This window comes from Sceloporus undulatus, chromosome 6 (assembly GCF_019175285.1).
Source record: "Sceloporus undulatus isolate JIND9_A2432 ecotype Alabama chromosome 6, SceUnd_v1.1, whole genome shotgun sequence".
NCBI lineage: Eukaryota > Metazoa > Chordata > Lepidosauria > Squamata > Phrynosomatidae > Sceloporus > Sceloporus undulatus.
Genome location: NC_056527.1, coordinates 64,831,599 through 64,854,672, shown reverse-complemented (window position 1 = coordinate 64,854,672; position 23,074 = coordinate 64,831,599). Strand labels below are relative to the sequence as shown.

Sequence of the window (23,074 nt, the reverse complement as noted above, 5' to 3'; positions counted from 1 at the left end):
AAAAGTAAATATACTGCCACTATTAAATCCTAGTCCTCATCCTTAGCTTCTATATTCCCCAGAGGGACTACAAACACAGAAATTTGAATCTTAGCCAGAATCCCTTCTTTTTCAAACTTATGGAGTCCAAATGTAGCCAGGGGTTGGGGGAGGGTGTTATACCTATAATTGTTAAAGACAGATGGTTAAAAAACAGCAACCTGTAGAGCATCTTTCAACGGAATCATTCATTCATTCATTATTCATTTGATGAACAGAAGTTACAGTATAGATGGATACATTACCAGTCCATGTCCCTTTCACGTCACTCATAGGTGTGTCAATCTATGCCCCCCCCAAAAAAAAATCCAGCATGGAAATTTGTTTGCCAACATAAATTTCCATATATATACTGATATGTCCCCTCAAAAAAAAATATATCTCTGTGTTAAAGCATACAAATAAACACTCATGTGCTATATAAATGTCAAGCATTTTCATCACAGTAAATGAACAAAAGGCATGTTTTTGTACAGTGGACCCTTGTTATACACTGGGGCTTGCTTCCAAGATCCCCCATGGATAACAAAATCTGTGGATGCTCAAGTCCCATTAAATATAATGACATAGCAAAATGGTCTCCCTTATAAAAAAAATGGAAAATCAAGGTTTGCTATTTGAAATTTATACTTTTTAAAATGTTTTCAAACTGTGCATGCTTGAATCCGTGTATACAAAATATGTGTATAAGAAGGGCCGACTGTATCACCCTCGATCTTGCATTATATATTGTTGTTAACACAACAGAAAGGGGTTTGAGGGGGAGGTACTGGGGGAGGGGGATTGTTTGTGGCTGTTGTTCTAGACACACTGCACAGATAGCTTGCAGGGAGGCTGCAGTTAGGTTTCATTTCAATGTGCTGCTAAGGCTTCTGGGAGATGAAATCCAAAATCTCTTAAAGGGCACAGTTTGAGGACCACTGTGTTAGATAGTACAGGGTCTGGCATATTTTGAATCCTGCTTAGACATTTTAAAAGTAAGTGAACAAGGAAAAGTGGTGAGACTAAAACTTAAAGCCATTGAAACAGCTCACAAAAACACAAAGATTCATGTATTGTAAATGATACTGGGTGATTCTATTTCTTTGGGGAGAATCTGATGGTATTGGACTCCATTAGGAAGAAATATAGGAAGAGTACATGAAAGAATGCATTTAGCCAGCCTCTAGTTGTCTTTAATACTTGAGCAGAATCATCTAAATATTGAAAACATATTCTTACTTTTAGTGGAATGGAGATTCATTGTAGCCAGTGGAAAACATTCTTTCCTACCCTCTAATTATGAAAAATCATAACGATACTTGAAATTTATGTGTGTTGAAGTAATTTGGTTATTTTACAATGCACATGGGGCCTACATGCATGTTTTACAACAGGCCACAAAGGACTGTCCAAGCACCTGGCTGAGCTTGTCACAAGGAAGAAAAGGAAAGCGCTGGATGATACTGTAGAAACAAAGTTAGAAATAAGCAACTTCAGATCTAAGATGAGTTGTGATGATAGAAATCAGAGCATCACACAGTATATGTACTTGTGGCTAGAAATGGTGGTAACACCTTTGGCTACTGCACATGGCAGCTGTAATGTAGTGCACGGTACACAGCATGGGTTTAAAAAACACATAAATGCAACAATAAAATTCAACAGGATTACAACATGTCGGCAATTAGTGCTGCTGACAGTGATGCCAACACAACTGTTTAGGATCGAGGTGCTGGCCTATTAAAAATATTTACTTCTGGAACAATTGGATTCTGGAGAGTAAACACTTCTATTTAACATGTCCTCTTGGGTGGGAATATATTGCAACATGAATATTTGATAAACAAATCCATGGCCTTCAATTTATTTGCAGGATTTATGAAAATCTGGAATATAGTGACGTTAAAAACAACTCTTCTTTGTTAATTTGCTATCCAGAATATGTTTACACTATAATTCAAACTATTCAGTTAACATGAAGAACATAAATACATTGCTGGTGGAGAAAAATATCACCCTTTGATAATGGAAGGGATTCATCTTCAAGATAAAGTCATAAATCTGAAGGCAAGCTACTGATTGATTGTAATTATTTTATATATTTTGCAAAAATTAGTTAAGAGGAAAACATACCTTTTCTTTGGCTGCAATTACTGACACAATTGTACAGAGGCAGTAAGAAAAAATCCAAACACCGTTCAGTTTTTTGTGGGTGTAAAAATAAGAAAATAAAGTAGTTTACCATATGCTGATCTATAATTACTCCAAAATGACCTTCAATGTGGGTTAGGTTGCTCATGCTATCCTATCTAAAGGAAGGGTCGTTCCAAAAAAAGGGACACATTGGAAAGAAGAGAATAATACAAAGCGTTTAAGCATAATGATATAAAGACTGAGAACAGGGTAACCAAAGACTTCCTTTTCACCATGCAATGTATAGCACATCTCTGCCTCTGTAAGACATGGCTTTCCTCCCATAGTACAAGATGAAGGAGGCTAACGTCGAACATTTAGAACACATGCTGGGGAGGAAGTACAACCCACCTGCATTTTCTTTCTGGCCAGTTGTTCAGAGTGTTCCAAACAGTCTGCAACGTATTTCTTTCTGGTGATATAAACTTAGACAGAGAATTAACTTTCTCTGCTATACTTTAAAGACTTATTGTCCCTATCACAACTAAGATTGTCATGGGGCTAAATGAATGGCATGAACCTGGCCCAGGAGCACATTTTTATTAGTCAAATCTATGGTGCAATTTTAAAATGCCTTCCCGTACAGTAAAATCTGTTGCCATGCCTGGAAATTTTAAAATACAGCGGCTTTTTAAAGACAAAAATAGCAAAGAAAAAGAAAGAAATAAGATATTAACCTCTGACGCAAAGGAGCCAAGCCACTGAAATCATCTCTGTCACTAGCCATATTCAAATTTAATTAACTTGTCATTAGGGATACATGTCAGAATTGTTGTTTGTTTGTTGTTAACTGCCCTCAAGCCAATCCCGACTCATTGTGACCCTGTGGGTGAAATACCTCCAAAACTCTCTGTCTTCTACTGCTCTGCTTAGATCCTATAATTTCAGGCTTGTGACCTCCCTAATTGAATCTATCCATCTGGATAGATGCCTCTTTTTTTCTTCTCTTTCTAATGTTCTCTACTTTTCTACTATCTTTTCTAATGAATTTTACCTTATCACGATGTGGTCAAAATATGACAGCCTCAATTTAGACATCTTGACTATTTTTGTCTTTTGGGCTTTCACAGTATCCTCAGCACTCTTCTCCAGCACCACAACTCAAATGAATTGATCCTCTCCTTATTTGCTTTCTTCACTGTCAGCTCTTGCATCCATATATGCTGATGGGGAATACAATGATTTGGACAGTTCTAACTTTAGTGCTCAGTCATACATTTCTATTTTTTTATGCTCTTGTCTGGTTCTTTCATAGCTGCCCTTCCCATTCCTAGTCTTCTGATTCACTGACTGCAGTCTCCATTTTGACCAACGCTTGATCCAAGGTATGGAAACTCTTTAACTATTTTGATTTCCTCATTGTCTAGGCTGAATTCACATAGTTACTCCATGGTCATTATTTTTGTTTTCTTTACGTTCTGCATTAAGCCTGCCTTTACACTTTCTTCTTCAACCTTCCTTAGTAATTGTTCCAAGCCTGTGATGCTTTTTGTTAGTAGTATGGTGTTGTCCGCATATCTTAGATTGTTCATGTTCCATCCTCCTATCTTCACTCCTTCTTCTGAGTCTAAACCTGCTCTTCTTATATTATTTTCTGCATACAAATTGAACAAACAGGGTGAAAGAATGCATCTTTGCCTGACTCCTTTGCCAGTAAGGAACCATTCTGTTTTTCCATATTTTGTCCAAACAGTAGCCTCTCGTCCTATGAAGATTTCTTATCAGGACCAATAAATTTAGTGGCACTCCCATTTCTTTATGAATTCTAAACCACATGCTTCCAAAGTGGTTTAGCTACATATTCATGAAAACTATTTTTTTCATGTACATGGTCATATTGGATGTACATGTGCACATGTAGGGACACTGTGTGCATGCTATTTCTAGGGTCAGATTGTCACACAGAGCACTAGGAATGTGTGAATGGCTTCTCTGTCTAGATGGGAATCGTGCACACAGATGATTAGTACTGTCAGGTATGATAGTTCTGAACATCATCTTTTGGGGAATTTGAACCCAGACTTCCATTCCCTTGTCATGCAAACAAATGATTCATGGTATTAAAGCTGACATTGTTGAATGTAACAATAAACTACAATTAGTTGAAACAGGAAGGAGATGCTCCAATCTGTTCCTCACCACCAGCTGTGGTGGATTAGTGTTAAGTCTGAACAAGGTCAGTATCTGTTTGTGGAGTTTGGTTACTGATTGAAAATGTTTCAGATTAAAATAAATCACAGAAATCAACAGAAATTGTTAGTTACTAACAACAACTTATCCAAGTCCCATTTCCTTCAATCTACTACTATTTTGATTCCAACTTTTGTTTCAGCCCTGGACATTCTGTATTCCATATTCAAATATTGCAAGCTTACAAATACAGTATTCATTTTTATTTTTTTTAAAAAAAAACTTGCCTTCTTCTCAACTAAAAGTCCTGAAGCAGCTAAAACATCCATAAAATTTACTTGTGAATAATAAAAGATACAGTTAAAACTACCGTCAACCAGAAACAAGCAGAAAACAACATTAAGCTTTAAAAAAAAATACTTAGATTTTTGTCTTCATTTACTCCCTCCCTGCTTCTCTTTTTTGGATCTATGATCACTAATCAATGTCAGTAAAGTTATTACATATTTATTAAAGTAGTTCTCCCTATTATCCCCCTCTTCCAGCTTTTAGAGCATTTCCAAATGAGGTGACATGCATCATTTCTGCTGAGTTCCTGAAAAGGCACTGAATTCCTTAAAATTGAACTCAGCCCGGTGAATGTAAAAGACATAAGCAGTCAGCACTGATGACTAAAAAAGATGAATGAAGTAATGGTGATGCTGGTGAGGCTGTTTGTCTCCAATGTGCCATAAATAGTGAAGCGAAATTAAAATTTCTCAAGCAACATCAGCTATGCATGAAAAAAGGAATGTGTGATGAGAAGCAGACAGGATCAGAAGTTCAGGGAGAGGTGCTCACTCTAAATGGAAAGGAATATATCCCCCACCACCCCAAATTCTGTTGTTGTTGTTCCTATTGTGTGAGATCTCCTAGCTGCAGGAAACAATGTCACGCCGTGCCGATTTCCTTAATTTCCTGCAAAATCCCTCAATGGAAGTCAACATTGTTCAAAGAACATTCTTCTCTGTCCATAGATCTAATCCTCCTGGATCTTCTTCCAACCACAACTCTGGCCCCCCACTGCATTGTTAACAGCCAGATAAAGAAGAACTACAGTTAACAAATTATATGTTATTGCACATACACTCGCATTCAGTCAAATGAAAGCCCTACTCCCACCTCCATCTTAATGACTTTTTCTTTCTGAGAACTAGTAACAAACTATAGCAATCACTTAATAACTTTAATGCACTTCTATGGCCCTGCAAATTTTATCAACATTATGGTTTATTTTTTTATTTAGTATATGTATATATACCACATCTTTCTCCAATGAGATCAAAGTAACATATATTGATCTTCTTCTCATTATATCCACAAAACAACCCTGTTTAGTACATCAGACTGAGCTAAGAAACTGCCCATGTGAGAACCTTAAGATGCACTCTAACCACTGACCAACTCTCCTCCCCCTCCTCTGTCTCTCCCTATCTCTGTCCACATGATGGCAAGTCAGACAGATCAGCCGTAGATATAGCCAGAATTTTTTACATGCTTCAGCAACTGAATAATGCAGGTAACTAGATTGTGAGCCACCTGCACATTTTGTGCTGTTCAAGAACTGCAGAGAGTATTTCTTGCCAGTTATCTTCTGAGTTTAACAAAATAGTCCAGACCAGAGTTGGGTCTTGCCAGACACTCATGGGGGCAAAGCTGATGGGCAGAAAGAAGCAGTCAGAAGCTGTTCCCAGCCTGATTGCCCCGGGGCCACAGCAAACACATGTCGCGGCCCTGAGGGAGCCTCCTGCCACAGCCCCAAACAGTAGCGGAAAAGATCTGCTCCTTTGAGGCCACATTTGGGCTGTATTAAGTGGCTCCAGAGTGGCCCCTGGGTGGCATCCAGGCACGCAGAGGGCATAGATTGTGTAAACGCCATGCCCCATGAGCACCTAGAAGCTGCCCCCATCAGCCCATCTGTTTCAGACCATGATTTCATGTGCAAAAGTCTCTATTCTCATAGAGTAGATGGTGAGCACATAGTCATCCAAGTTCTTTTTATTTTGTTTGGGGAAGGAGCTGGAACTTCCTTTGGTGTCCTTTTGATTTCTTCCAATTTTGTTCTCTCTGAAAAATGTGAGTAGTAGATTGCTATGGAAGATGGAGCCCTGTGCAATCAGAGATGTATGTAATGTCATCTGAGATCCTAGTGGTGGTATTGACAAGAAGCCAGCAAATTCCAATTAGTCACCATAAGAGCAACACTTTGGGTTGTATTGCAGTGGAGTCAGTGAAGATCAGATCCTTTTTCTTTCTTTTGAAAGATCAGTAGCCCATTTCCACCACAGCTTGTCACCATAAGAACTGTACAACATCAAGAATTTAGTTTTCTTATTTTCTGACATTTTTTTTGTGTTGCACCTTTTTAGACTGTAAGCCTGCGAACAGGGACTGTCTTGATTTTATTGATCTGAAAAATCATACCAGCTGAAAAGCAGCTTACATACGCTTTAAACTGATAATTGACTCAGTGGCTGGATCCATTGGAGATTTGCACACAGAGGCTTTCCTGGCTCAGCTATTTGGGCACTGCAGCATAGGCAACATAGTCTTGCTGAGATAAAGTCATAAACATAATTTGAATAATGACCAGAAAGCCACTAAACAGTGTGACATTTCATTCCTCTTGGACCTTTCAAGGGAAAATTAAATGTAGCTTCAGAACGAGTACTAATATTGCTTCTGGTAGCAGCTCATCTCAAAATCACTGTATTGGAAAGTGCTCAAGGGAGTGAACACTAGAAACTGGTTGAGCAGGGCTCGAAATCTTCCACTGGCAGGGAAATTAACTCATAATCTTGGAACAATCAGAGGAACAAAAGGCTTAGGCAAGTTCATTTTAGTCTAGTATCCTTTTATTTGCTTTGCTAACAAAACGTATCTCCTTATGGACCTCCACAGACAATGACAAAATTTTGGAGGAAAGAATCCTTTTAATAAGCCTATGTTTAAAATAGTCCAAATGCATTTAGGTCTTCTTTCAATATTTCTATAAATATTTTAATTTTAAAAACAAAGCCATCAATTCCATGCATGCTTTGCCACCTAAAGGGTGCTACTGTAAAAGAGAAAGAGAGATTTCACAGTGCCACCAGTAAATAAAAACCTTGTCAAATGTTTGTTCTTCCTGTAATTCTAAGAAACACCAACACTGAAGCAAAGTGGCAGAAACTGTTTCACTGTCTCCTTCCTTTGTGTTCTTTATAGCAAGTGGTTTTCATTTGCTACTTAACAGGCCACAATAACAACCCAGAAAGTCCTGTGAACAGGGCTGGTTGTACCATTAAGAAGAACGAGGCAAGTACAAGAGGCAGCAGGAAGATTTACATTTCCAAAGCACAGTAGGAAGACAGTTGTAATTCCTTTTAGCCTCTTGGGTCTCTCTGTCACACTTCTACATCTTATGGCCAGGCTTGACTCAACTATAGCCTTACTATGGTATGAACAGGCAAAGGGATAGTGTAAGCACAGAAAGCCTTGCTAAGATGTGTTCCTTCCTCAGCACCAACCCATATTGCAAAATGGCAGCTGAGAATGAGATGGTGAATATATGGGCGTTAATTTTTGCTTTTGCTACTCTAGGTCTGCCTCTGGACAATCATGATGCCTCACAACACCTTTACAAAAGGTTACAATCTGTTCCGTCTGGTAAATCCACAGGGAGAGGAGGGAAATATAAATAATAATAATAATTATTATTATTATTATTATTATTATTATTATTATTATTATTATTAGAAGTTACAGAAAAAATTGCTGGAAAAGGTTCTTGCTCCTGATCCATGGATAGAGGGAGACTACTATGCTAATAGCAGTAAAATGAATCAATTCAATGTATAAATTGTTCAATATAACTTTAACGGTCATGGCTTCATTTTATAGAATCCTGAGATTTGTACTTTTGAAGGCACTAGCACACTTTGGCAGAGAAGGCTAAAGCCATGGTAAAAATACAAATCCTAGGATTTCATAGGCTGGAGTTACAGCATTTACAGACTACAATGTTTCTACAGTGTAGATGGACCCGTAGATAGAGAATGTGGTTTCATGGCCAACTGTCTGAAAATTTTTGTTACAGTCTGCCTTCTTTAGTCTGCCTAAAGAACACCAATTGAAATCAAGGGAGACTGGAGAACAACTTTGCATCCAACATATATAATAATGGCATTTATATCCAGATTTAGAATGGTAGGTTGGCAAAGGACACATGCAAGCTATCAGCCAATATGAGTATGACTGCTGCCAATAAACTTGCAGACATGAGCATTTAGAGGAATGTGTAAATGGAAAATTCTATCAAAGGGAGCTGATAAGACTATGTGAACTATTTTTGCACTTTATATGCTTGGGACATGACCACACTGGTTCACTGTATTCATGCATATTCAACCCTTCTCAGCCAGGAAAAAAAAATACCTGTGCTTCCTCTGCACAACTAATAAAAACATTTAGCTGTCTACTTCAGTACAGGTATTTTAACTGAAGCTCATCAGAATGGGATGTCATCAGAGAATAAGACAGTTCATTTTAACCTCACTACACTGTTGCAGATTTTGACTTTTAATAAGTGGATAATAGTGTGGGTGAAAAACCACTTTTTGTCCTATTTTTGCAGCCCTCTTGACAGCCATGGCAACATCCCTTTTCATTCCTTTCCTGTTCTTGCAGTATGATCTTGTCTCACGAGGAGTATCTCTTTTCTCAAAGAGGGATTGTGGGCTGCATGTAACATGAACAGGTTATTGCTACCTGATATTTTCTTTTGAAGGAATCAAGGCTTTTTTTCATTTTGGCTAGTTTGCTTCTTTTTACGCAGTCAAGATGGCAGCTTTTCAAAAGTGACAAATGAAGCTTTCAAATATATTGCAGGCAAGGTGATTTCTTGTTGAAGTACAACCCTATCCATTTCTAGCCAGAAGGAAGCCCCAGTTAGTAAATGTTAATAGAATGCAACCTTATGCTTGGGTGCAAACTATTATTATTCAGTTCAAGAAAAGGAAAATAGATTTGACCTTGACAGTGGATAAAAAGCAAACACCTTTGGAACAGTAGGCCATATCTTGGGTACCACCACAGAAAAGGTCCTACACTCCCCAGACACTGATGAACCTCTGAAAGTATGGCAACTCCGAAAATAATATCAATTAACAGAAGTGATCATATGACCAATAAGATATGTTCAAACTACTTCATTACTGTAAGTAATCTGATTCTTGTATTCTGCTCTCATGTCTATGAGTAGTCTTCAGAGGTATCCTCCAATACAGTGGGTCCTTGTTCTCCGCTGGGATTTGGTTCGAGGATCCCCTATGAATACCAAAATCCATGGATGCTCAAGTCCAAATACAATGACATAGCAAAATGGTGTCCCTTCTATAAAATAGAAAATCAAGATTTGATATTTGGAATTTATACTTTTTTAGTATTTTCGAGCCATGGATGCTTGAATCTGTGGATAAAAATCTGGGGATAAGGATGTATTGATAGAAAATAAATTTGTTAGGTTTGCCACTCTTAAAAATATCCTTTTTCCATGGCATAAGCATGACAACAGGGTGGATATGTGCCTCCGAAACTCAAGATCCCCAAGGCTTACAGTAGATTTAAGTGAAGAAAAATAACATCACATAACCATATGGACATTTGATAAAAAATGTACACAGCTGAAAAATATGTTTATTTGAAAAATGCACAAAACTGTACGCTAGAAAAATATGTTTTAAAAAATGGATGTTGGGAGGAAATGCATACAAAACCTATTGTTGTTATGTGACTTCAAGCTAGCTACAATTCATGGTGACCCTATCCTAGGGATTTCTTGACCAGACTTATTCAGAGGAGTTATGCCATAGTTTTCCACTAAGGCTAAGAGTGTAGATGCTCATGGCTATCCCAGATTCCTCCTTCAGCTCCCAAACCAGCATGCCACACTGTCTCTTTTACTGTATATAAAATGTATCCAGTAGAAAAATATCTGATTATTTTTATGATCTATTCTTCAAAAAAAAAAATGAGTCCTGACCAGCAATAGTTTAAATAAGGACTTCATCCCACCAGACACGTAAGGCATCCCAATTGCGGTTAGTATAGGAAACACAAGCATACCAGGTTGGGGGCAGTGATTATTGCACAGCTCTTCCAAATTGCTATGGTACTGCTTCTGTATCAGCCTCTTTCTTCTGTATGCCAGCATCCATAGCCCAATCTCCCTGCCCTATGACCCTCCTAGCATGCCTTTGGGTCTGTATTTATTTATTTATTATTTCTAATTTTAGTACAATTGCACAATCATGGCAATCCATTAAGTAAAAACATAAATAAATAAAAGAAAATGAAACAAAGAAAAGAAAAACAGCTTGCTTGGGAATAGTGACGGGGAGGGGAGGAGGAACATAATCATCCTCTCTTGCACCATGTATCTGCCTGCACATTGGAACAGTTTCAGAAGGATCTTACCACATTCACTCAACAGTGGAAAAGCAGAGCAGTTGTGAGTCATTGATAGACTCTGACTATCAATGAAAAAGAGCACCCCAGCAGTGGATGGACTACATACCAACTACTGGACAGATACAGCATCCTGTGTTAAGATATGGCTATAAACACTACTATCCTGTTCTCAATCCACTTTTCAAACTTGGTGTGATAAAGTCCTGAGTGCTCTCTTTTTCTAAATGTGCTTCACACAGTTCAGCATAAAATATGATTATGCAGCCAAAGCTAGTAGAAAGGACTCTATTTGCATCACAAATTACTCCTGCACCACATTTCAAATTTACTTTATGTCTATCTCTAAGTCATCACAAAAAGTCACAATAATTAACTTTCTTTTAAAAAAATTATTCTCAGGAGGCTTTCTTTCTTTTTATCATAAGGGAAAATTCCGTCCTTCTGATTCAGCCGTATTTTGCCATTTCATACAAACACATGAGGCCACAATTTATGTAAGGCTCAAGGTAAACCTAAAACAAACACAGATGTGCAAATACACACTGCTTTTTTTCCAGATTAGTCCAACTGACTCCAGGGTAAGCAATTAACTTCAAAGGGACTACTGTGGAATAAATGGTTTGAGGATTGCCATTCATAGATAGTTTAGCAGAAACATTTGTAAAAACAAAGAGTAAGCATTTCATCAAATCTATGCTCAAGATTTTTTCTAGATAAGGGTCCTCAAACTTGTTCAAGAAAGTTTTTCGTAAGCTATGCAAATTGGAAGGACTCCTCTCTTCCCCAGGAACTGGAGAGATATGGTCACAGGAGACAAGGAATGCCATACACTCAAATGAAAAAGAGCTAGATACCTACTGCAGTAATAGTGGAATGGCCCTTAATAATTTATGGCGCCTTTGGCTGGTGCAAATCATTGTAAACCACCTCCTGATAAAAACATATGTTACTGGGCAGGGTTTCCAAAATATTCACTGTCTTTCAGGCAGAACATGAACTGTTCTGACTAGGGGGAAATTCATGTCAACAAAGACTTCCATGTCATAATCTCTGAGTCAGGCCAGGGCAACTAAGGCACAGAGAGAAACAAAACAGGCCATAATTATTAAATTCCCACTTTCTGGAGGCTTGCTGAACTCAAATCTCATTCAGAAAAGAGCCCCACAGGATCATAGGAAATCATCTGACCAGAAACATATGTTTCCCTAAGGAGAGACCTCTCTCCTTTCGCCGCCTACCTGCCTTACTCTGAGAGGCGACAGGGGGTGCCAAAATATTTCTTGCCCAAGATGGCCAAATACTGCCCTTCCAGCCCAAACAGTTGCCCCTAGTCCAAGGCCCACTACCCTCACAGCCCAACAGTATCTTACTGGTTAGCCAGGACTCCATTTACAAAAACATCTCAGAAGAGATAGAATTCAATCAACATGGTGCTCAAAAACAATGTCACCATCCCTGAGCACCAAAGTATTCACTTTCTATCTTGAGAACCTGAACGGGAAGATTACTGATTGCAGAACATATGAAATTTACTGGTATTTGCATGTCAATCTTATGCCTGTTTAGCTGAAATAATTTTCTAGATACTTCAACATCTATTCCAGAGAAGTACCAGTGCATACTTTCCTAATTCAGAAGTGGGGAATATTTCTAATCCTAGAGGATTCATGCCATGCTATCTGGCCAGCTGAGGCTATACATAAGCACATATATATGCACACCAGGATACACACTGTGTGAAACAGTGAGATTGATTCTGCAAGGAAACATGATGCATAAAACTGACTGTCCATTTCCCTTTGTGGTTACAGTGGCAACTACATCAATAGCAGAGTATTCAAGCTGGCCATACCAGTGGTCTCTGAGTGCCACATTTATGTGACAGATTGCCCACTCCTTTCCTAAAACACATCAAATTGGACAATATCAACCAAATATTTTTGAAGATTGGGGATGAAGCTGTTCAGAATGTGGGAAAGACTTCCTTGCAGTATTTTGGGTTCCACAGGCACAATGGCCTTATTGAAGGTGCAGAGATCCAACTGTTGATGCAGGACATAGAGCACATTCTGTTGCATGCAAGGTATTAGCCTGATTTCACAAGTGCTTCACTTTAAATCTTAAGAAAACAGACCAACCTGGAACAGCAATCTTCCCTGCGGTTGGATGATTCATCGCCATAACAAGTCCATTGTGAAGAACCTAAAAAACAACAACATATATAGCATTATAATAATAAGCATCACTGTTTTTTTAGGTGTTACAGTCAGTAATATACAAAGTTCTAAATTAAAAACAACATTCTGACTCCAGTCTCATTAGGTGAGGAAAAAAGGATACATTAGAATTATATGTGCAATACTGGAAGCTGGTGAATTTTCCAGTTTTTTCAAAATTGTTACTGTTCTGTTCAGTTATTATATCTCTATTACCAGAAAACAAATGAACACAGACGCAAATATCTTGTCAATGATGGTGGATGAGTTCTCTAGAATTTCATGGCTTCATGACAATTAATTTTACTTAACAATTCATATTCCAGATTGTAGTTTTACATTCCCCAGAAGGGAAGTAATGGAACTGTAAACTTTGCTCTTTCCATTTTGCATCGCTATATCAATTTAAAACCTTTAGTTATACAGAATTTTCTTTTAAACATTCCTCCCCTGAAAAAGAAAATGCATCCAAAAAGTCACAAGTGAAATTTTTAAGTGAAATGTAACTACTCAAAAAGAAAGAAAGAAAGAAATCTCTCCCCATCTCTTCAAAAGAGAGCATGCATTAGTTTTATGAAAAATCTATGGAATGACATCATTATGATACATCAGAGGGACATTTCAGTTGTGTTGGCCCATTTATTTCAGGAACTGAAAAAGCCCACCCAAGTGAAAGAATAACTAAACACAACTACCATTTAGGGAGCGAGAGGAGTCTCTCCCAGTGTAGACCACAGGAAATGGTCATTGCGAAACACACATATTCTTCACTGGGGTTGGGGAATCTGCGGTATTCAAGGTGCTGCTGGACTTCAAATGGCAAAAGCCCTAGCAGCAGAACCAATGGCAAAGAATCCTGGGATTTTTAATTCAAAAACAATGGACAGGATTTAGACTGCCACATATGCATTATTGCATGCCTCATCCCTGTCCTTTGTATTCTTGATTTGTTTCTGCTGGCTGTAGCCATTCATGCTGTATGACATCATTCAATCTTCTATTCAAAATCAGAATATTATATCTTACAATTGTTTGACTGTACTGTTTTTAACTGTTTTAATGCTTGAAAATTATATGTTGTATTCTTGTATCTTATTGTTATTGTTCAGTTGTAATCCCGACTCAATCCACCTGGGAGAGGCAGGAAAATATTATTATTATTATTATTATTATTATGCCAGTCTTCAGCTCTTTCAGACTCCCTACCCTTTTTCTAGCCCTCCCAAAAGATGAATTGGTTCTCCTGGAAGCCTCTAGAAGCAATGATTCAATTTTTAAATAGGCTGTAAGGCACTCCCCTCCACACACACAGTTTCCCATTTCAAAAATACATTTTTTAAAAGTAAAAGCTACTTTGGTGTTTGGTTTTGTTTTTTAGCTGTCTGTAGGCCATCTAGAGAATCCAAAGGGCAGAAGATGGGCCAGAAATGCCTACCTCTTTAATAGATAAATACAGGCTCATTTTTAATTAGTAATTTGTTAGCTCTGTCAGAGTTAAAACTACAGTTTCTTCCACTTCTGAATACAAAGGAAACTACACGTCTGTAGGAACCCTGGTGGTGCAGTGGTTAAATGCCTGTACAGCAGCCACTCACAAACTATAAGGTTGTGAGTTTAATACGGTGCACCCACGTTATACTGGAAGCCATGCCTGAAGAAATGGCACTATGTCCCAGAAAGAGTAATGGCATGTGCACCCATCCCCCTGCATGCCGCCGTGCCACCGCGCCGTCACGCACACGAGCCCCATTAGCATTAAGGGGCTTGAGCTTATGCTGCATTTCCCTTACACGGGGGGAGGGGAGGCCGGAACGAATCCCCCAAGTAAGGTAAGGGACTACTGTACTAGCAAAGGGCTCAAGCTCGACTTAGGTTTGCATCCTTCTGATGTCACTAAAATGAGTACGCAGATTGTTGGGGGCAATTAGCTTACACTTTGTAAACGGCTTAGGCAGTGCTTAAGTGCACTGATAAGTGCTATAGAAATGTACTTGCTATTGATATTGCTGTATTTTATTTTATTTATATTTTTGCAGTTAACCACCCTCTCAACCTATGGCACCCATGTGGATGAAACATCTCCAAGACTCCCTATCCTCCACTGTTCTGCTTAGTTCCTGCAAATTCATATCTGCAATCTCCTTAATAATGTCCAACCATCTAGCATGCAGCCTTCCTCTATTTCTACTTCCCAGCACCTTTCCTAGCATTATTGTGTTTTCCAATGATTCATGCCTTCATATTCATATATGTAAGTGAATTTGAGGCTGTGCATATGACCTTGTAATTTAAAAGTATCCTTTTGATTTTGCTAGTTGTTTAGGTCACAGCTATTGTAATATACAGTAATTACACTCAGTTAGTACCATGAGTACAAAAAACATACCTAAGGATTCTGTAGTGTGTAATACAGGAGGAGATCAATGCATGGGTGGGAGGCGACACCATGAGTTACTGCACTGGGTGACATTAAATCTAGTGATGCCACTGTGACCTGCCAAATGTGTATGTCCTGAAACCATCCAAATAGGCCCATGCTTGGCATGGATATCATGAGCTTCTGAGCTGCACCTGATAGGCTAGTCTCTAGGAGCATGTTGAAGTCACTCAGAAGCAAAAGTCTGAGGGACTCCAACAACAGCTCCAAGACCAGTTCAGGAAGCTATTCTCTCTCTGCTTCTTAACCAACAGACCTCCATTGATTCCAGCAGCTGCTGTGAGCAGGTCAGGCTGGGATTCATTACATAGCAACAGTTACAGTGCTATATAATCATACAAAATTCCACCTTTCTCTATTTAATGTGTGTCCTCCTTTCCTCTCAGACCAGTTGCTTTCAATTCAAGCTTAGGTTTTTCCAGTTGCCTCTTCAGCAGTGTTGAAAACCCTTTTCCCTGCAGTGTGGCTCCACAACACACCAGTAATATTTGTAAGCAAACCAATAAATGGGATTAAACAGCTATTAAAAACTAAAGAAGCAAACTATAACAATCGTCCTTTTAAATTATTTTAAAATCGTTACCAGCTCTGGAAAGTCTTTTAAATGAAGGCAGGATATAAATAGAATTAATTAAATAAACAGATACAGTTGAAAGCAAACAAATAATAAAGTGAGCATCTGTAATCATTTATGTGCCCAGTTAGCTGCCCCAACCATAAAATTACAAAGAAAAAAAAGATGCTACAGCAAGCAGTGCCTGTTGCAAAAGCTCCTAGCATACTTGTGCAAGAAAAGGTCCTGGTGAAAGGCATGTTTGTTTGAATCTCCATTGTTTTCTGTTCATTGGTTGGTCATTTGAGAGCCCTGGCCTTCAGTAGTCTGGGCATCCATCATAAGTTCACCTGTGCATTATCTATCACCTTTAGGTTTCTTCTAAAAAGACTCGGTGGTTAATTTTAACAATTTTCTTCCTGTATTTGAAAACTATACAGTTCTTGAACTCTATTCACAGTTCAGGATTTATTCTGATCAAAATATGCTTGTAATTATTTAGTGCAGGAAATGGGCTTTGCTGCACCGAAAACAGCATTTTCTTCTGTGCATAAAATAATATTTCTATACAGAAATCGTATTTCCTGTGCAGAAAAACTGTCTCCTGTAAAGAATTTTGTGCACAGTAAGTCCCCAATTACAGCATTTTCTGCACAAAAAAACAGCTTTTTCTGCATAGAAAATAATATTTCGGAATTGAAATATTATTTTCTGCACACACAAAAAATGCTGTTTCCTGCACAAAACAACCACCTGCAAATTTTGCACGCATCAGTCCCTGTACTGCAAATATTATTGTCAGTCCTGGAGTCTTCTCATCAGTTTCTTAACACTCAAAAACATGTTTTTTGACCATTTTTAGAAATATTTTCAAATTGTATTTCAATTCCTAATAAAGCAGAAGCAGAAATTTAAAATATTCCACTGTGCATATTGTCAGCTCTTTCATCATGTCTGCTAGTCTTCTGATGAAAACATCCATAAAGATATATTAATGTAACTGTAATGAAACTAAGTGAGAACAATAAACGAAGATCAATGTTACACACTAATTTTACCATTTCTTTGACAAAGTTAATGACTGTATGCTCTTTTTTTTAAAAAAATTGCTACAGTTTCTGTTAAGAGTTAAAAGATCTATAGACCTCTAAGCTTTCAACCATGTATAATAAATATTTATTTGAAGCCTCGCTGTTCCCCATTTTCTAACCTTTAGAAAACTAACAGTACAAAATAATCCAGAGTGTTAAGTCTAATGTTTGTCATGCATTTGGTAATAATCAATGAACACTCAGTGTCTTAAACAAAGACAAGATCTTTAGGTGCATGTGTTTCATTTGCATTCGTTCATTTTATAAATCTGAGATATTTCTTTTTTCAGAGAACTATTTGATAACTAATGTCTAAGTCAGATTACTTCAATATGATTTATGTCTTTAATGATGCTTCAGAAATCACAGCTACTACAGAATGTGGCAACCAGACAACTGACCAGAAAGGCAGACCCAGGTTTTCTGAACATAAAGCTCCACTTTGGGCCAACCTCCACTTGTTTCCTTTTTCCTTTCTTTATTTGTGTCATACACTTAACAATTTTGTAATACAGTGAATTGTGCATATTGAAATCGTAACAGTTCACCACTCTAGATGAAATTTATATTTATGTTTTACTCTCATTATTATTATTATTATTAACCTTTATTTATGAAGCTCTGTAAATTTACACAGCGCTGTACATACAGTCTTTTTAATTAGACGGTTCCCTGCCCTCGGGCTTACAATCTAAAAAGACATGACACAAAAGGAGAAGGGAGTGGTGGAGGGAAAGGGGATGAGGTCCAGCAGTTCCTTCTTTCTAACATGTCCATATGAAGAGGTCTTACCAATCGAGCTTGAGCTCATTCTGCACTTTAGTTTTTCTAATTGCTACCTTAACTATAGTTAACTTAGAAATTTTAGCATAAATAGCATATAGTTCCTACATATCCCTAGATGTAAGCCCACCAACTAATACTTTCTATTTACATCAAAAAGTAGAAAGACAAAATGCCATGCCACAACAAAAGTCACTAATGCTACAGAAAAGAAATAAAATTGGAGCCTCATTTCATTGCTAGAAGTTTGTCTGTGTTTTTTCCAAAGCATCTTACTCACATGAGCATCTCTTTATGGTTCACATTGTTTCCAATACATTTCTGTGTTTGTACATACAAAAAGTATTGCAATCATATGTATCTGAACCTGTGCCCCTTGCTAATACAGAGTAGCCTCGCTTAGCAACATTCTGCTATTATATCTTTCCTGTTAAAGAAATCATGCGCAACCTCTTCTATGTATGTCTCCATAGTCAGAAAGTTTTGAACACTCGCAAAGTCACTGCCTAACCTAATAAGCAAGTAAAAAAAACCTACAACGGCATGGTATTATTCATATTTGTATTGCACTCAGTTTTACAGCCCACAGAGGCTTCACCTGTTTCTCTATGCAAGACGTATATCATCAGTATATATTTTCCAACACTGCATGCTGTAGTGAGTTCCCAAGAGCCTTTCTTTAAGTACTACATCCTTCACCTGCCAAGTGTATGTTGAAGCTTGTTTATATATAGTTTTTAAGTTGTGTTGAGGTCTTTCTGTCAGTTTCAAGACACCCATTGTATGTGGCCAAGTCTGGAGTGAGCAGGATATCAACAGAAATATAGAAAAGGATCCAACATGCTGAGTTCCCAGGGACATTAAATTGTTTCTGAAGTCTCACTTCTCATTGAAGCCCCTCCAAAAACAAAACAAAAGTCATCGCAAAAAGTGTACAGACTCTTTCAGTGAACCACTGCAAAATGAGAAACACAGAAAAACCTTAAGATAGAGTGGCAACCAATGCTTTACCAAACATGAGGCAAAGCATAATAATAATAATAATAATAATAATAATAATAATAATAATAATAAGAGAGACATCTGAAGTGCTGATGGGGGCGTGACAAAGGTAGCGGGATGAGAACAGAATGGTTGCTATCAGCCATTTTACTGCACGCCGGAACGCCACCACCGAATGTTTCCATTGCATTCTTGATCCGTCCCAGAGGAGGCGATTTTCAGGAACTGTTCAGAAGCGCTCCTGAAAATCGCCTCCTGTGGGATGGATCGGGAGAGCAATGGGAACCTCCGGCGGCAGTGTTCCAGCGTGCAGTAAAATGGGTGATAGCACCCATTCTGTTCTTATCCCACTCCCTTTCGTCATGCCCCCATCACATCCCCAGGGGCAATGCAGTAAGGTCCAGTGTGCGTGTGTGCGTGTGTATGCCTTCAAGTCACCAGTCAACTTATGGTGAATGTCACTTTTTCACCATACACCCAGCAAGAAAGGCAATAAGCAAATCAATATACTTGGAGTGGACGAGTCTTCTGCAGGGGCTATGCAACATTTAAAAAATATATAAATCAAATTTTCTTGGAGCAGTAGTAAGGGAAATTGTTTAAGACACTTTAATAAAAATATATGACCTTTCAAATGTAAAATATGTCATGCTGTGAAACATGGATACAGATACATTAGTTACTTTCTTGTGCTGTGGTTCCCATATGGGGAATTATAAAATGGGCAGATTATATGTCAGATGTTCAAGATCACATGTTTACCAACTGTTGGAACTGAAGAGCTTGTAAACTTAACTGCCTATTCCTATATATTTATATTATCTACTGGGCAGGAGGGCATGTCTTTACTTTTAGCATCTGGTATACAGTGTATGATAAATATATACCCTAATAATTTCTTATTTATATGTGATGTAGCAAAATTCTGGCCTCTTTTCAGACAAGCCAGGGAAGAAACTTCTTGTGGATTTCTTATTTATCCAAATACAACTGTCTTAAACAATTTTCTTTACTACGGCTCCAAGAAAATTTGCTTCAGCGAATGATTCTGCATTGCCCCTGCAGAACTGCTACATATGACTTGTTCATGCCAAGTATGTTGATTTGCTTATTGCCTTTCTTGTTGGGTGTATACTGAAAAAGTGGCAGCTCCTTTAAAAACAATCCAGGTTGACACCACTTAAGCTGTCATGGTTCAATGCTACGGAATTCTGGGAACTATAGTTTTCTGAGACATTTAGCCTTCTCTGTCAGAGAGCTCTGGTGCCAACACTAACTACAAATCCCAGAATTCCATAGCATTGAGCCACGGAAATTAGAGTGATGTCAACCTGGATTATTTCTGCACTGTGGATGTGGCCAATGCTGAAAATATTTTGACAAAGATCCTAAAGCTGCTTAAGAGAACTTTAAATTCCAAGCTTCTTCACTCCAAACACAATTCACACAGGTTGAATAATGCTGTATAGATAACACAATATTTGGGTCAAACTAGTGATAGAAACCTTCACCCATATCACTTTTGCCCAGGATAATGGAACATTTCAAAGTATTCTCCCTGTCAGGTAAAAGTACAAGAATGTTTGTGCATTTTTTGATCATTTTTCACACTTATGAGAAATGTTTTCATCTGGGCATCACTAATGGGATGCAGACCTCACCGGGTGAGACCCCAGAAAGGAGTGTCATCCAGTGGGGTGGTGCACTCAGAGGGACTGGCATGGCTACTGGGTGAGTGAGAAAGTGCCCTTTCCCACTTGCACAGCAGCCTCAGAGGACCTTAAACAGGCCATCCGGGGGCCGCAACGCTGCCACCCTCAACTGCTGGGGGCGGGCAGGTGGTGCCTTCAGAGTCTAGTGGTGCTGCAGCCATGCCATACCCTGAAGGTCTTGGTGGGGGCAACAGCAGTCTGGATGGCTGATGGAAACCAAGGCAGTTGGCCCCTCCCCTCATCAGGTGATACCAACCTCAGGGACACCACTGGTTTCCAGCAGATTCATCTGTGCATAGCCATTGTAATTTGTGCAAATCAGATAAAACATGGCAATATGTGTGCAAAAACAACAAAACCCCCAAAAGCTCACTCTTATATAGGAACAAAAATCTTGCAGTGTTTGACAATCTTTTCAATCACATGCTGTGACTGACATCTTTTCTCACTGATGATGAGAAAAAATATTCTTTATACCTCTAGGTCAAACGACACTTTACATGAAGTGTGCAGCAAGAAACTACACCTGGGGTTTTAAAAACACAGTGGGCCCTTGTTATCCACCGGGATTTGGTTCGAGGACCCCCTGTGGATAACAAAATCCATTGATGCTCAAGTTCCATTGAATACACTGGTATAATAAAATAGTGCCCCTTACATCAAATGGAAAATCAAGGTTTTAGAATAGTTTCCAGCCGTGGATGTTTGAATCTGTGGATATAAAGTCCGTGGATAAAAAGGGCCAACTATATAGTTAGTACTGATCAAGAGAGAGACTACTGTTTATGAGGAAGGGAGATTTAACCCTTTACCTTCAAGACAGAGGGTTTTTTGCTATGATGAACTGTAACATTAGGAAAGAAGTGTCTATTAATATTGTAGGCTTGTGATGGAAGGATTAAACCTCTCCTTGGCATGTACTACATTCCTAGTGAAACCAGAAGCCCTGAGTTCAGAATTACACAGTTCAATGTAATGTGCAGCTTGACCCTTAGTCTCTGAAATGGCTTTCCATAGTTTGCCCTGGAACCCAGAGGACAGGTAAGAAATGATTGCATTACTGTAAACTGTCTGGCTATATCCTTTATAGGCTTTTACATAGGGCATCTACCTATTTTTTTATTTATAAGCATAACTGTATCTATTTTCTTTGTCATTGCGCCACGTTTAATATTTTAACTACTTCAATGAATACCTTCTTTAGTATCCTTGTTTACAGAGGTTTCCATTTTCAAAGGAGATATTCAAATCTTCAATTTTAGATTATGGGATCCAGTTTGGGGGTTTTCATAGTCATTAGCACATTGATTCCTCCAGAGCTCTGCTAGTGGAAGCTTTTCCAAATGTGAATCTTACAAACTGTTCCAAAACAAGGGGGGAAAGCCCCAGAATGTTGGAGCAAGCTTCTGTCAAGGGACAATCACCATAACAGGCACTTAACATCTTTTGAAAAACATCTTTTTTACTAACATGGAGATAGTTTCACTAATTTCTGTGGGATTTGAATCAGAGCCTTCAGGTGTTTAGTCCCTCTTCAAGTTGCTGTTATTCATCAGTAGAGTCAAGCTATGGAAGACACTAGAACTTGATTTGTCATAAGGCAAATGAATTGAGCATATGCTCGACCTATTTATGATATTAAAAAAAATTAATGCACCACGAAATAAAGCCAACAATATGTCAACAAGGATTCACATGCCAAGAAACTCCTGCAAAATTATTCCAGAAGAGAGGAAACAAAATTAAGAATGCTCACTGTCTACTTGTTGATGGATGGCTGCAGAAACAGCAGTAACAATATCTTGCTTTTTTTTCAGAGTATTTCTCCAGAGATCTCTCAGAGATTAAACTTTTTCGTTTCTGATATATACATTATGTCAGATTGCATACATTTCTGTCAAGAGTTTACATCTGACACTATTCTTGTTAAATACAAAATTAAAGTTTTTTTGGGGGGAAACAGATAAGCACATTTATTTTGTATTTATCAAACAAGGCTGGTCAGTTTATTTCACATCCTCTTTTAATGAAACAAAGCCTTTTAAGACATAGAATGCAATATTGGAAAAATATTGTTCTCATAAAGTGATTGTTTAAATGGCCACTGGGGCAAACAAAATGGACTCCAAAGTATAAGAATATATAAAACGCTGTCCAATTGATATATTCCTTCCCACAGTACAACTGGAAGTGGTGTTCACAAATTTGAACAGAAAGGCAAAATCCCATATCACTCAAGTAAAATTGCAGTGACCGACTTTCGACAAATGAAATAATAATGATCACACACATACACACACAAATATACACTGGGAGATTTCTGCCTAAGTGGCAGTCTTTAGAGAAATTATTCAGTTAAAGAAATATTTAATAGTTGTCAGCATCTAGGTAGATAATGCATATTTAGTTTGATTCATGAGGCTATAATGAAGAACTAGGATAATTTG

At 38.1% G+C, this 23,074-nt stretch overlaps 1 protein-coding gene across 4 annotated transcripts in view; it reads right to left on the bottom strand.

Annotated features, from left to right (window-relative positions):
- The window catches only part of SUGCT (succinyl-CoA:glutarate-CoA transferase), a 372,291-nt gene that overhangs the window by 46,033 nt on the left and 303,184 nt on the right, over nucleotides 1–23,074 (bottom strand). For all 4 annotated transcript variants that reach the window (XM_042476870.1, XM_042476871.1, XM_042476872.1 and 1 more), the window contains one exon: nucleotides 12,972–13,035. In XM_042476870.1, coding sequence (XP_042332804.1) covers nucleotides 12,972–13,035 — 64 coding nt within the window. The remainder of the gene's footprint in view (nucleotides 1–12,971; nucleotides 13,036–23,074) is intronic.